A 15,018-nucleotide genomic window follows, 5' to 3' on the forward strand; every position below is an offset into this window, starting at 1 on the left:
ATGACAGTCATTATCCACACATTTATACATTCACCTCTAGTAGTGAAAAACTATAGTGTTAGCCTTTTATACTACACATTTCATACCCTGCCTTAGATAGGATTTTTGTTTTGCCTCCTTCTAATTATCCTTCCTCTTCCGTGGGAACTATCCATGAAAATTAAATCCAGTCTCTGCATAAAAAGTGAACTAAATGCCTTTCACACTTCAATCACAGAAGACATATGTCTTAATCCTTTCTTCCCATAAAAACCATGAGCACCTATACTAATTAATAAGTACTAGGAACAATGCTGACAAAGACTAATAATAACACATGCAGAATATCCTATTTAAAGTTGAATGTTTGAGAGAGATGGCTCAGAGGTTAAGAACACTGGCTGCTCTTCCAGGGGTCCTGAGTTCAATTCCCAGCACCCACATGGTAGCTCACAATCATCTGTAATGAGATCTGGTGCCCTCTTCTGGCCTGCAGGCATATATGCAGACAGACACTACACATAATAAATCTTTAAAAAAAAAAAAAAAAAAAAAAGTTGAATGTTTGGTGGTAACTTTATCACCTCTACTATGTGAAACACCTGCAGGTACCAACTAAGAAAATGAGCTCTTCGATTAAAAGCTTTAATCCCAGTATGCAGGAGACAGAAGCAGGAGAATCTTTCCAACTTGGTCTACACTATGAGTTCCAGGCCAATGAGAGCTTCATAGCAAGCTTGTCTTGGTGATGGTGGTAGAGCATGAGGTGATGGAAATTATTTGCTATGTCTAAGAACAGAAAGGAAAGCTATCTATCTTTATATCCAAGTGACAAATTACTTGATCTATAAAACAAGAACAATACAAAACATCAAGCAAGCCAACTGGGTGTGGTAGCACACACCTTCATCTCAGCATTTAGGAGGTAGAGGCAAAGGATTGCTAGAAACCCAAGGCCACCTTGGTTTACTGGGTAAGACTCTTACAATGCAAAAACAACAACAAAAAGCAAAATGGGAGTCCCTGTACACCACAAAAGATTGTATAAAACACAAATCAAGCCTATAAAGTTTCTAAAACCACATAAGACTTACGAAAAAGTAAAATTCTATGAAAAAAAAGGCTTTGATGAAAAATTTATGTCACATATATAAAAATGGCTTTATGCATCTATGTACAACCCAGGACACAAAAATCAAAGAAAATGTGGTATGTGTCTCACTGAGTCTGCCATATTTCACTTAACAGGATTTCCAGATATATATGATTTCATTCTTCTTTATGGTTTAAAACTCCACTGTGTATACACACACATTTTGTTCTATCTATGTGGGGGATAGAATGAACATGGCTACCTTAGGCCCATTTATTTGCACACTTAGACCCAGTTAATAAACTGGGAAGTACTAGGAAGTGTGGCCATGTTCTTGTTAGAGGTATGTTGCTGGGGATGAGCTTTGAAGTTTCAAAAGCCGAAACCAAGCCTAGTGCCTCTCCTCTCTGGCTGCTCCTTACGACTCAGAACTCTCAGCTATTGCTCCAGCAAGCTGTCCCTGCCATGTGGTAATGAACTAACACCTGGACCTGTAAGCAAGACCCCCAACTAAATGTTTTCTCTTTAAAGAGTTGCTTTGGCCATGGTGCCTTTTCACAGCAATAGAAGAACCCACTCACCTGTTGACAGGCAACTGGCCAAGTCCCTAACTTGGTCCATTGTGAACAGTGCTGCAATAGCATAGGTATCTCACTGTGCCTATGGCATGCTGACCTTGTTACAAGTCTGTATTCAAGAGGGAAATGGGATAGGGAGAGAATACCTATGGTCAAAGAATCCATTTCAATCTGTCTTTATCAAAAAGAATAATTACTCTGATCTGATCAGTATACACTGTATATATATATGTATTGAAATTATCACACCATGCTTGAAAAAGTTTTGTGTTAAAGAGAAAGTACATGTTAGATCTATATCATGTTAATTGTATTCACTGAAATATTTTGATCTACTCCTAAAGTATTTATTAAATTCCTATGACAAATTATAAAACATGTTTTTAAGAACAAAGTCAAAGCCGGGTGTTGGTGGTGTACGCCTTTAATCCCAGAGGCAGAGGCAGGCGGATCTCTGTGATTTCAAGACCAGCCTGGTCTACAGAGCTTGTTTTAGGACAGGGCCAAAGCAATACAGAGAAACCCTGTCTCAAAAGACCAAAACAAAACAAAACAAACAAACAAACAAAAAAGCCAGTTCAAATAACTCAACAGCAAGCCATATGCAATGCCAGGTAAACTGAGAATTAACAAATTTTAAAAAACTAAGCAGTCTTCACTTGAAGATGTAAAAATATTAAAAACAAAACAAAACAAAAAACAACCCACAAGAAAGGCTGTATTCACCCTTGTAGACAATGTCAAACCTAATACCCTGATATTTTTGAAGATAATGCAGAACACAACACAAAGTATATTATTATATTCAGATGAAGATGAGGATCCGTTAACCAACACGACTTCAAGTGAATCTCAAGTCTGAAATGCCTACACTGACAAACATATGGTATACAAAGCTAAACTTCATTCACACAAGGGACAGTCAAGTAGAGATGGAGAGGATAAAGCACCCCTGAAAAATCCATAACTGGGCTGATGAAAAGTCTCAGCAGGCAAAGGTGCTTGCCACCTAGTCAGATGAGTCTGATCTCCACGACCCATATGGTAAAAGGTCTGATCTCCAAGGATAAACATAAAATAATTAAACAAATAAAAAGTAAATTCCAAAACCATGAAGCAATTTTTCACTGGAATTCTGTATTACCAATGTAAACAAAAGCTATCCTGGGAATTAAAATGGTCCAAGCTTCAACTCAAAGCTTTGATGGAAGCAAATACATTCCTTTTGAGACAAACATACCATCTACAAACTATCACAAGAAAAATTCCAAGGAATTTAAGGTCAAAATGTTACATAAAAGCAAAGCACAATGTGCATAGTGGTAATCCTAACACTTTAGGAGGTTTTGCTGAGTTTGGATCTAGCATGGGCCATATAGCAAAAAGTTAGCTCACAAAAATAAAACAAAATAAACCCTAAAATGGATATCTTACAAAGACATAAACAACTAAGGAACCTTAAAAAAGAATCAGCATGCAAATATCAAGATAAACCAACAATCAGATTCAAAAGTAAAGGGAGAAGATGAGACAAGAGTATTCATAATTCAACAGTGACAAAAGATGACAGAGAAAAAGGCCAACATATCTACCTAATCTGGATTCTGGAATAAAAGTATAAAGACGAAGCACTATCTGAAAGAATAATTTAAAATGTTCTAGAACTAAAGAATGTTAACCCCTAGAATGCAGTGAATCCCCAGCAGAAGAGGGGAAACTACAAACATCAATAAATAGTACATACATTTTATAAAAGTTTTTTTTTGTTTTTGTTTTTTGGTCTTTTGAGACAGGGTTTCTCTGTATTGCTTTGGAGCCTGTCCTAGAACAAGCTCTATAGACCAGTGTGGCCTCGAAATCACAGAGACCCGCCTGCCTCTGCCTTTCGAGTGCTGGGATTAAAGGTATGCACCACCAACGCCCGGCTATAAAAGTTTTTTTTTTTTAAATGGCAACCCAAAGTACTTAACAAAGCTGCATGAAATTTATGGGGGAGGGGGAAATGTTAAGAAAGCTATTGAAAGACATCTTAAAATTACATAAATACTAAGAGGAATTCTTTCAACTTGACTTAAATTTAAGGCAACTCTAATCAAATCTCCCTACCCCATATCTTTCTCCTCCCACTGTGTGCATGTGTGTGTGCATGTATCTAGAAAGAGAAGGGAACTGTGAATGAGAATAAGCCTACATTGAACAGGAGACCAGGGCAATCTAATTCTAAAATTTATTGAAAAAAATAAAACAAGAACAGCTAAAATATTTGAGTTCTATGAGTCCTTGTCCTATCAGATAATAAACTTCGTACACAGCTGTATAAGAAAATGTGGCATTAGTATAAAGAAAGGAATTAAGACATACAAAACAGATTAAACATAGTAAACAGTATGTCAGCACTGATGAAAGAAACGTCAATAAAGGTTGCATGAATTAATGACAAAATACAAAGTGTTAGTTAGGTATGATGATACACTCTTGTTAACACCAGCAACTGGGAGACTGAAGCTACAGGATCACCTTGTTTGAAGACAGTGTGAGCTATGTAAAATGCTCAAATAAACTAATAAGTAAATGAGTTAATAAATAATCAGAAGGAGGGCTTCAGATACAGGTTGGTTGAGTGCTTGCCTAGCATGTACAAAGCCCTGGATTTCATAACCAGCATCCCATAAAACTGGAGCATTTGGGTAGCTAAGGCAAAAACTTCCAAGTCAGCCCAAACTAAGAGATCTTGTCCAAAAAAACAAAAAGTGGGGAAGGAGAAGCATAAGAAAGGAAAAACACAACATAATAAAAATTGGGAAAAGGCCTGAACAGACTGTACAAATGACCAAAATAGATCAAAGTATGCTCAAACCTATTAGAAGTCAGGAAAAGCTAAAAGCCATAAGAGCAGACTAGCAAAGATGACTCTCAAAACAGGTGCTGAAGATGCATTACATTACTATTTATAAACTTCTTTCCTCAGCAGACTCCATGAGACATTTAAAGTACTGTTGCCCTTTGGAAGGGCACTGATCACTCTTCATTTAAAACTGTTTTCCAGGGAGCTAGCAAGATTGCTCAGTGGTTAAGAACACTAACTGGTCTTCAAGAGGTCCTGAGTTCAGTTTCCAGCAACCACATGGTGGCTTACAACCATCTATAATGAGTTCTGGTGCCCTCTTCTGGCTTGTAGGCATACATGAAGTCAGAATGTTGTATACATAATAAATAAATCTTTAAAAAAAAAAAAGATAAAAAAAAAAACAAAAACTGTTTTCCATTATCTCCTTTTCCAGTACTAGTTTTCACCTCTTTGAGGACGGGCTGGTTGTGACAAAAGCATTTGGAAAAAATGTGCCATTAGATATTCCATCAAAAGACAATTATAAGCTGGGCATGTTGCCACAAGGCTTTAATCCCAGCATTTGGGAGGCAGAGGCAGGCAGATCTCTGTGCGTTCAAGGACAGCCTAGTATACAAAGCAAGTTCCAGCACAACAACTAGAGCTGTTTTACAAACACTGTCTCCAAAAAATAAAAACAAAAACAGACAATTCTACGCTGTTCAACAGTTAAGGGCACTGGCTACTTTTCCCGAACACCTCAGTTTGAGCCCCAGCACCCACATGGTGGCTCACAACTGTCTGTAACTCTAGTTCCAAGGTACCAACACCCTCTTCTGGCTTCCTTGGATATCAGATGCACATGGTACACAGACATATTTGCAAACAAAATACTCATACACATAAAATAAAAATTCATCTCAGAAAGACTTCTAATCGTAGGTATATACTTTAGAACAAATTTATTGATTAATCAAACTGAAGTAAATTTAAAGAAGTAAAACAAAATACAAGACTTCAGAGATTATAATTAAAAACACTGTGGGAACTCGCAAATATTTCAGATAGTAAGACTGAAAAATGTGTCAAGATGTAAGTCAAAGGAAGATTTATTATACAATTCTTGGGAGTCATGTTATAAAATAATTGCCAAACTGAGGAACTTCACTTTCCTGAAATAAGTCATCAAATTTACCTCTGCATTTTCATCTCCCATTTCTTGAGGGGCACCAGTGTCTGGCTCAATTACACCGTCATTGTCAATTTCTGCAAAAGTTAAAACCCACTAAATTAAAACCTAAATAAAAAGTGTTGCATAGCCTAATAGCCATTACTTACTTGAAACTATTAAAATCAGATGAACTTGCCTTGAGTGTTGGACATTGTAGATATTACAAACAACACCTCAGAAAGACAATGAACTAATTGCTAGTATAACTATGAGCTAGTTTCACCTGAACTCTGATTCTTTACAAAATACTTCCTTGTTAAAAATAATTCTAGTAACTATTAGTAGGTAAGCCTACTACTTTAGGCGAATGCTGGAGAGATGGCACTGTGATTAAGAGCACTGCTCTTAATCACAGGATACAGATTCAATTCCCAGCACCCATGTGATGATTCACAACCATCTATTAACTCTGGTTCCAGGGGATCTGATGTCCTCTTCTGGCTTCTGAGAGCAACAAGTATAGAGACCCATATGCAGACACTTGTGCACATCAAATAAAAACTTTAAAAAAAAGGCCAGGCATTGGTGGCGCATGCCTTTAATCCCAGCACTTGGGAGGCAGAGGCAGACGGATCTCTCAGAGTTCGAGACCAGCCTTGTCTACAAGAGATAGTTCCAGGACAGGCTCCAAACAAACACAGAAAACCCTGCCTTGAAAACAAAAACAAGAACAGAGAGAGAGACTGAGACTACTACTTGGGCCAAATCAGGTTAAGTTATTGTAGTAATGTGCACAGGGTACTACATAAAAACACCACTGATTTAGTCAGTCTCCAAAATTCACTTGGGAAAACCTCTGGGCCAGAGAGATGACTCAGCAGGCAGAGTGCTTGCTCCAACGCCTGAACCTGAGTTCCTTTCCCAGAACTCCACTCAGTGAAAAGAGAAAATTGACTGCCAAGAGTTACCATCTGGGGGACTGAAGAGCTGGCTCAGTGGTTAAGAGCACTGGCTTTCCAGAGGTTCTGAGTTCGATTCCCAGCAATGACATGGTGGGTCTCAACCATCTGTAATAAGACTTGGTGCCCTCTTCTAACCTGCAGGCATATATGCAGGCAGAACACTGTATACATAATAAAAAAAAAAAATCTTAAAAACTGCCACAAAATCTTCCCCATCAGCAAATTAATAAACTTCTCAAAATTTTTCCAGAGCTGTACTGCAATATTTTTAAAGACATTTACAAAAACAATACAAGTTATAGAGAATCAATGTACCTAAATGACAAAATACTATTTCATTTTAATAAAATTAACTTTAAAAATCAGGTGTAGATAAATTTTCTATTAAAACACAGGGAAAAGTCTGTAGGTCAATATTATAACCAAACTAGTAAATAAAACCAGTTACCTGACTCTGAGGCTGAGGCAAGACTGCCTCAAATGCAATGTCACCTGTACTACATAGTTCCAGATCATCCTGGGCTACAAGCCGAGACACTGCATCAAAAACAAACTGATAAAAATACCACCTACAGGATTGAGTCACCAAGGTTAACTAACATGTTACCATGTGCTCACCTAGATCACTCTCCTCACTTGATGGTTCATCCGTCTTTATGTTTTCCTCTGTTTTATTATCTCTTTTTTCTTCCTAGCAGGAGAAAATTAAATAATGCTGTCAGAACTTAAAAACATAACACATTTTAGCACTCATATAAAACATACATATAAATTTATACCTTATTCAAATATACTATATATTTCAGTTAAGTATCCTTCTTTTACTTCTCATTTCTAATGAACTAGGTGGTACCTTATCCAAACCTTTAAGCTAGGGCATTTTAGAATTTAAATTGCCTTTACAAAGCAAATACAGTTCACATATTACATACTAGGCAGCACTCTTTCACAGGCACTGTACCCCATGACTCTATATATAATCTACCGTTTTGGCTATGCATGGAAACTCCGACCTATATCCACAGTATTCAGGTAGAAGCTTGAAGATCAGTTTATGAGGCCAGCTTACATTGCATTACACTCTTAGAAAACAGTATCAAAAAAACTAATATTACATGCAAAATAAATCACACTATTAATGACTAATGATAAAAAGACAGTAGGGTCACTTGAGGACAGGAGTTTGAGTCCAGTCTGGACAAAAACATGAAACTGTATGCAATAAGAAGCACATCTTCAAATTGTGGAGTTTTTTTGTTTTTTGTTTGTTTTTTAACTGCTGACACAAGTTTTATTATTCCTAATGTACCCACTTGGAAGTATGATCTTTTAAATTTGTTGTCCTTGAAATTTTTCTCTTAGACCAAATTTGGAAACAGATTTAAAACTAAGAATTTGGAGTTGGATGCCAGCTGTTTCAGAATAATGTCACCTATGTGTAAATAGAAAACTCTGTACTGTCCTTCCTTATCTCTTTAGTAGCAGCAAGAGGAAATAAATACCTCAGAGCATTCTCATTCTCCCTCCCTGCTACCTGAGGGAGATTGCCAAGGATGAAGAATTTGAATCCTGGTTTTGTTTTAGCACACTTAGCAGAATGACATGGGGAGGTTGCCCCATGGTTGAAGTTTGGATATGAGGGGGCAAATGACACATAACATAACATATTCTTCAGTAGCTTTCATTTCTCCTATACTAAAATTTTTTTTCTTCCCAAGTTTTCTAATTATCTTAAATTGATGGGAAAATCTGTCCTACTTGGAACCTTAAGGACTTAACTAATTTGTATAAGAAAATAGAAGTTATAATCCAGGTATGATGATAGATGCTTGTAATCTCAACATTTTTGAGACAGGCAAGTGGCTTGAAAACTTAGGTCATCTTGGGTTACATAATGAGCTCCAGGCTATTCTGGATTACCTAGTGAAACCCTCCTTCCACCACCCACCCCCCAAGAGGAAAAAAAAAAGCTCACAAGATGGCCCAGTTTTTTAAAACACTTGCTGTACTTTTTACACAGGGGCCCAGCCCATACTTCAAAAGCTGGGTTTGCAGGGTGGTAGTGGTGGTGCACACCTGTTAAAAAAATAGTATCTTATCTCTAAAGTAAAGAAATTTGAACTTACCTTGACATTGTCTTCTGGCTTGGCTTTATGAGTAGCAGGTGGTACTTTACCCCCCATGCTTAAAATAAGAAAAAGACAGTTGTTTAGAATATTCATCATGAATTCACTAAAAAGCAACTTATACCTAAAAAGGCTTAATGTTTTGATAACCTTTCAAAGCTTAAAAGAATACATTCTCAACTAATATGAATACTTTGCTATGAGTAAGTTTGTCAACTTCAAATTGTTTGGGACACACTAGTTAAATGAAACCTTTCCCCTATCTCTTATGAGCCTAATAAAACTTTTACTGTAGCTCTCAGTACTCATTCCCAAAGGAAAAGAAAAAAGGCAGAGAAGTCAGTAAATACACTATAAAATCATTTCCTAAGCCATTAGCTCAGAAACTAGGGGGTATGGCTGGTGTGTGTGTGTGTGTGTGTGTGTGTGTGTGTGTGTGTACACACACATATCTGAATGGCAAAATTTGAGGTTGACATATGGCAAGAGTATATTAGGAGCTCAGTGGTAAAGTGAATGCCTAGCATGCTGGGGCCACTTGGTCTTTGCAAAGCTCTGATGCTCAATTAGTCTAGGGCAAAAATAATAAAAAATAATAAATAATACAAAAATAATAAATACAAAGGCAAGAAGACTACCAAAAGAATAAGCTTATATGCTGTGCTGCAGGAGTGGCTGATGAGTGAAAACACAACAAATTAATTTAAAGATTTAGTACATGTAAAACTACAAAAGACCCTTAAATGTCATTTTTAAAGATTTATTTTATTATATATATTGTTATGCCCGCATGTATGCCTGCAAGCCAAAAGAAGGCACCAGATCTCATTATAGATGTCTGTGAGCCACCATGTGGCTGCTGGGAATTGAACTCAGGACCTCTGGAAGAGCAGCAAATGCTCTCACCTCTGAGTCATCTCTCCAGCCACTTGTCATTTCTTTTTAAAACCTTTTATTGTTATTATGTGTGGTGTCAAAATGCAAGTGTACAAATGGACATGAGGTTAAGGAGTCAGTTCTCTTCCACTATGGAATCCCAGAATCAACCCAGGTAGCAAGCAAGCACTTCTACCTGCTGAGCCATCTCATCAGTCCACCTTTTCTTTTATGCTAGAGCTGTACTACCTACATTTACACTCTACTTTCCTTCCCACTGGTACAATTTGGATGTAAAGTATATTTAGATGGGCATCAGTTACACTAGTTATCAACAATGCATGAAAAATTGTCGTTATTCAATCCTAGACTCTGCTAACCCATTCAAAATTTCTAACCTTTGTGGGTATACAGTAACATTTCATTGTATTAAGTCCCTTTTCATAGATATAAAATCTTGACCATCTGAGGACCCAGTTTTATAATGTTCAACTCTTATCCGGGTTTCTATGACATTATCTTATTCATGGCATTTAAACTATTCTGCCATGAGCCTGTGTCAGTTTCATGTGTTACAATACAAATACCTTCTCTGTGGCATGCCTTAATCTCTCTTAAACCCAACATGAAAAAGAAGTTCAAATGCAAAAATATTTTTCTGCTCTTTCTTTAAAAAAAAAAAAAAAAAGTTTAGGTGCTTTGAGAAATGGCTCAGTGGATAAGCGCACTAGGGCTTGTCTGCATGCATGTATGTGCACCAAGTGGTTCCCCTGGAAGCTAGAAGATCCCTTGGGATTAGAATAATACACAGTCGTGAGCAATGACATCAGAGCTGGGAATTATACCTGGGAAAGCAGACATGCTCCTAAAAGCCACTGCATTTCCCCTGCCTCTGGTTTTACTTGTTAAGACAGAGTCCAAGTGTGTATGCCTCAGGACCCATACATGGAATCCATTTTGTCCTAGAGCTCCCTGAATTCAGGAAGCTCAAATCACAATGGCTTCTATCTAAATAACAATAGACTTGGGCCCAGATGGGTTTACACAATACATGTACACACACACACACACACACACACACACACACACACACACCTACCTACCTTCCATTACTCAATATACTCAATGAATAATGGTTCCTATATGACAAAAGATCAGAGTGTTGGGTGGGGGTGTGACAAAAGCCTTTAATTCCAGCACCCAAGAGGCAGAGGCAGGCAGATCTCTATGAGTTCAAGGCCAGCCTGGTCTACAGAACTTGTTCCAGGACAGCCAAGGCTACACAGAGAAATCCTGTCTCAAAAAAAAAAAAAATTTTTTTTTAAAAATAAATGATCCAAAATGCCTTAATTTCCAATTCAGGAAAACAAAATGACTTAATAAGGCACAAGCATATAAACACCTCAAACATTTCTTCATTAAAAACAAAACATAACACTTTTCAAGGTACACAGTAACTAAACATTGGCTCTTTGACGTTTAAATTTTAATAAAGACATGGGGCTTCTTAAGTTGTTTTTCCTAGATTCCAAACTGCAGTGTTAGGAATGTAGGGTGACATCCAAACATAGTTACAACAGTTTAACTCTGTGAAGTGATAGCCCTGCCAAGAAATGCAATTCTCAGAAAAGCTCAGACAATTCCAAATTAAGGGAAATACTGAAATATCTAACTTTTAATATTCAAACTGTCAAAATCATAAAGCCAAGGTAAGAAACTGAAATCTTTTAGAATGAAAATAAAGCGGCTGCACTGTAGATGTTCATTATTAGTAGGAAACAAACACTCAATGGGGTTGAGTATGTTGGAATCAATTTTGAACCAGAAATTGTTCAAAAGAATAAACAAAGAAAATTTTTTCATGACCCATACCTCATGTTTCTCACATTCCAAATTGCAGTTCACTACTCCAAGTCTGAGCCAATTTTACATGTAGATTATTTTGATCAATGTTCCAAACTTAGAATACGCTAGCTTTCTGCAAAAAGTCAACATTTGGACTCTTATTTAAGCACATGTACAAACACTGGGGTGTTACAGTCTAAATTCTGTATGTACTGAGGGTAGAAATACATTCTATCCACATTCAAATACTTACTCAATGTCATGTCCCATGAACTGTGCTACATGAAGACATATCTTGGGGACTTAATTATCACCAAGTGCAATGATTAAAGTAGGTATAAGACACAAAGAAAAAGTAATTAAATGGGAGATTATGGTGTCAGACAATGGTACCCTCTCAATAAAGCGTAGAACGAAAGTACTACAAAATGTGTTTGTGGAAAAGGACAGTCTACCTGGATTCACACTACTTCTGTGAATTCATTTAGTTCTATTTCTTTGTGTAATTTTTTTTGGAGACAGGGTCTCACTAGCCTTCACTGACTTGTAGCTCACTATGTGGACCAGGCTACCCTCAAACTCTGAGATTCACCTGCCTCCCTACCTGCTAGATGGTGGCATTAAAGATGTGTGTTTCCCACACCAAGCATCATGTTTTCTTTATTTCATTTTAACTTTTGGGTGGGCATGTGGCACAGTTGGTAAGAGTACTTGCCTAGCATGATCTGGATTAAGTCCCCAGCACTGAAAATTCATTTTTGTGTATGTGATCATTTTAATTGAGTTTATTATCATTTTTTTCTTCTCTGCATTCTTGTCAGTCATTGTAAATCGGGCTAAATACAGAGACTGCCAGATACAGGAATACTCATGTTATTAACACTCCTGTTACCAGGTAGGGGTGGGGCACACCTTTAATCCCAGCATTCAGGAGGCAGAGACAGGTGGACCTCTGTGAGTTTGAGGCCAGCCTGGTCTACAGAGTGAGTTCTAGGACAGCCAAAGTTACCCTGTCTCAAATTAAATAAATAAGCCCTATTATGTTATTAGTAACATAGTTTAAACCATTTCAGAATTCTCCTTTTCCATATAGTCAGTGTCCACTCAAATTTAAAATGCTGAAAACAGTATGCTATAAATACTGCCATTGTTCACAGACTGACTTTATATTTGATATAAGAATTCATTGCAACCAGGCATTGATGGCACATGCCTTTAGACCCAGCACTCGGGAGGCAGTTTGGTCTACAGAGCCAGTTCCAGGACAAGTTCCAAAGCAATAAAGAGAAAACCTGTCTCAAAAAACAAAAAATAAAAAATTCATTGGTTACCAGCACTTGGAAGGCAAAAGCAGGCATATCTCTGGGTTCAGTGACAACCTGGTCTAGAGAGTCAGCTCTAGGACAACTAGGGCTACACAGAGAAACCCTGTCTTGGGGTTTAGGAGTAACAAGCTGTTCATCAGGGAAAAACCACTAAAATCCCAGTCCTCAATTCTTAGTCCTAACAACTATCCAATGGCAACTCATGATGTTTTTGAGAAAGCTAAGTTAAAAAAAAAAAAAGCAAAATCCCGAGATTGTTGAAGGGCTGAAAGCCACGTTGCACAGGTACACTACCAGGCCCACAAATTGGGTTCTTTTCATTGTGTTAATAAAGTTACAATAATAAATTCTTGAAGTTCTAGTTATTTAACAAATACAAATCCTCAAACAGCTATAAAATTGGCAGAGAGAATAAAAGGATTAACAGGGGAAAACTGTTACCACACAAAACAATATTTTAAAACTTGCTTCCTGAGACTATGCTTATTCAAAAAAAATTCTCATGTTTTTAGTAATCACCAGTCCCATTTTCCACATAGAAAATTACTTCATCAGTTTATTGCTCATGTGTTAAAGCAGTACCTGTTCACTCTCTTGAAATGCAACTTTAATATGAGGGTTTTATTCTTTTGAGGGGTGAAGAGTGGGATTCATCCTTAATCAGGGCCTTGCGTTTGGCCAGGCAGACACAGCCTCAACCTCCAGAGTAACTGGGAACTTATAATTCCCTGATAATAGGTTGTTTTTTTTCTGGAGAGGGGGATGCTGGGAGACCCCCACTAGAAGTAATTTTTTAAAGTTTCCTGGAGAAGAGTTGTGGCCCTCCTTGAGTCAGCTGAGGAGCCTCCCCTCCAATATGTAGATTGCTAAACTATTAGAAGGTAATTATCAAAACAATTATTGTGTTATTCATCCATACTTTCTCTTCCCTCTCCTCTTTGAGGAGGGTTCCTCTTTATAGCCCTGGCTGTCTTGGAACTGCTTTTGAAGACCATGGTGACTATCTACCTCTGCCTCTTCATGTTGGGATGAAAGGCATGTGCTACTACCACTGCACTCATCTGTATGCCTAAACAGTACTTAGCTATACAGATATTACAAGGGTTGATGCCCATTGTAAATGGACCTCTTCCCTCATAATCAGCCTTGGACCACAACTGGTTTCTTTGTTAATCCTTGAAAAAGCATCAGCTTTGCCTTTTAGTAGGATTTAATATAAAGGTTCACGAGATTAGAGCTCACCAGTTAGGAGCACTTGCTGTTCTTCCAGAGAACCCTGAGTTTATTTCCCAACACCTACATGATGATTCACAACTGTCTGTGACAACAGTTCCAAAGTATTGGATACCTATTCTGGCTTTACTAGAAGGTGTATTGGTGCACTTAATGGAAGTACGCGCAAAATATATAAAATAAACACATCTTTCTAAAAAAAAGTTTAATCATATAAAAATGCCCTCCCTAGGTGGGAGTTATCAGAGATTTGATGAGGCTGGTTAAGGAAAGCCATTTCCTTCTACTCAAAGGAACAAAATCTGAGTTCCTTCTGTCCCTAGAGACACTACATTCTAAACCACCCAAATCATTACATACTGGGGCCGAACAGGTGGCTCAGTGATTAATAGTATTTGTTGCTCTTACAGAAGATCCCAGGCAGCATTTCCAGCACCCACAATAGTGGAGTACAGATATCCACAACTCTACTTCCAAGGGATCCAAAGCCCTCTTCTTCCCTCCCTGGGCCTCAGGCACGCATATACTTGCAAAACACTCAATACACATAAAATAACAAAAAATGAAACAGCTGGTGTGTGTGTATCTTTAATTCCAATACTTGGCAGAGACATGTGGATCTCTGTGAATTTGAGGCCAGTTTGGTCTACACAGCAAGTTCTCACTCAGCCAGTAGAACTACATGGTGAGATACTGTCTCAACAAAAAAGTGATTAAAATTTTAAAAAGAAAAAAAATCATATACTATTTATTGGGGCCTCCCCTAAAGAGTTAACCCAACTGGGCTTGTCTATCACCTGGCCAGAAAACCACCTCACAGAAAAGCTGAATCATCTGAAGATATGCAAAAGAAATAATTAACCTTAAAGTAAAGCCCATAAGTCCTTCCCTCCACACAACTCCTTTCAGACCTCCACAGCTAAGCCTGTTTTTTTCGGGGTTCGAATTAAAAAGATAACTTCCCCTTCCCCCCATTTCTTCTTTGAATATTAACTAAAGTCCT

General features: G+C 37.6%; 1 protein-coding gene across 1 annotated transcript in view; it reads right to left on the bottom strand.

Moving 5' to 3' along the window:
• The window catches only part of St13 (ST13 Hsp70 interacting protein), a 33,621-nt gene that overhangs the window by 17,290 nt on the left and 1,313 nt on the right, over positions 1–15,018 (bottom strand). Inside the window, exons 2-4 of the mRNA XM_051189438.1 lie at positions 8,737–8,794; positions 7,229–7,301; positions 5,673–5,743 (exon numbers count right to left, since the gene is read on the bottom strand). Of these exons, the coding sequence (XP_051045395.1) occupies positions 5,673–5,743; positions 7,229–7,301; positions 8,737–8,794 (202 nt within the window). The remainder of the gene's footprint in view (positions 1–5,672; positions 5,744–7,228; positions 7,302–8,736; positions 8,795–15,018) is intronic.

This window comes from Phodopus roborovskii, unplaced genomic scaffold (assembly GCF_943737965.1).
Source record: "Phodopus roborovskii unplaced genomic scaffold, PHOROB, whole genome shotgun sequence".
NCBI lineage: Eukaryota > Metazoa > Chordata > Mammalia > Rodentia > Cricetidae > Phodopus > Phodopus roborovskii.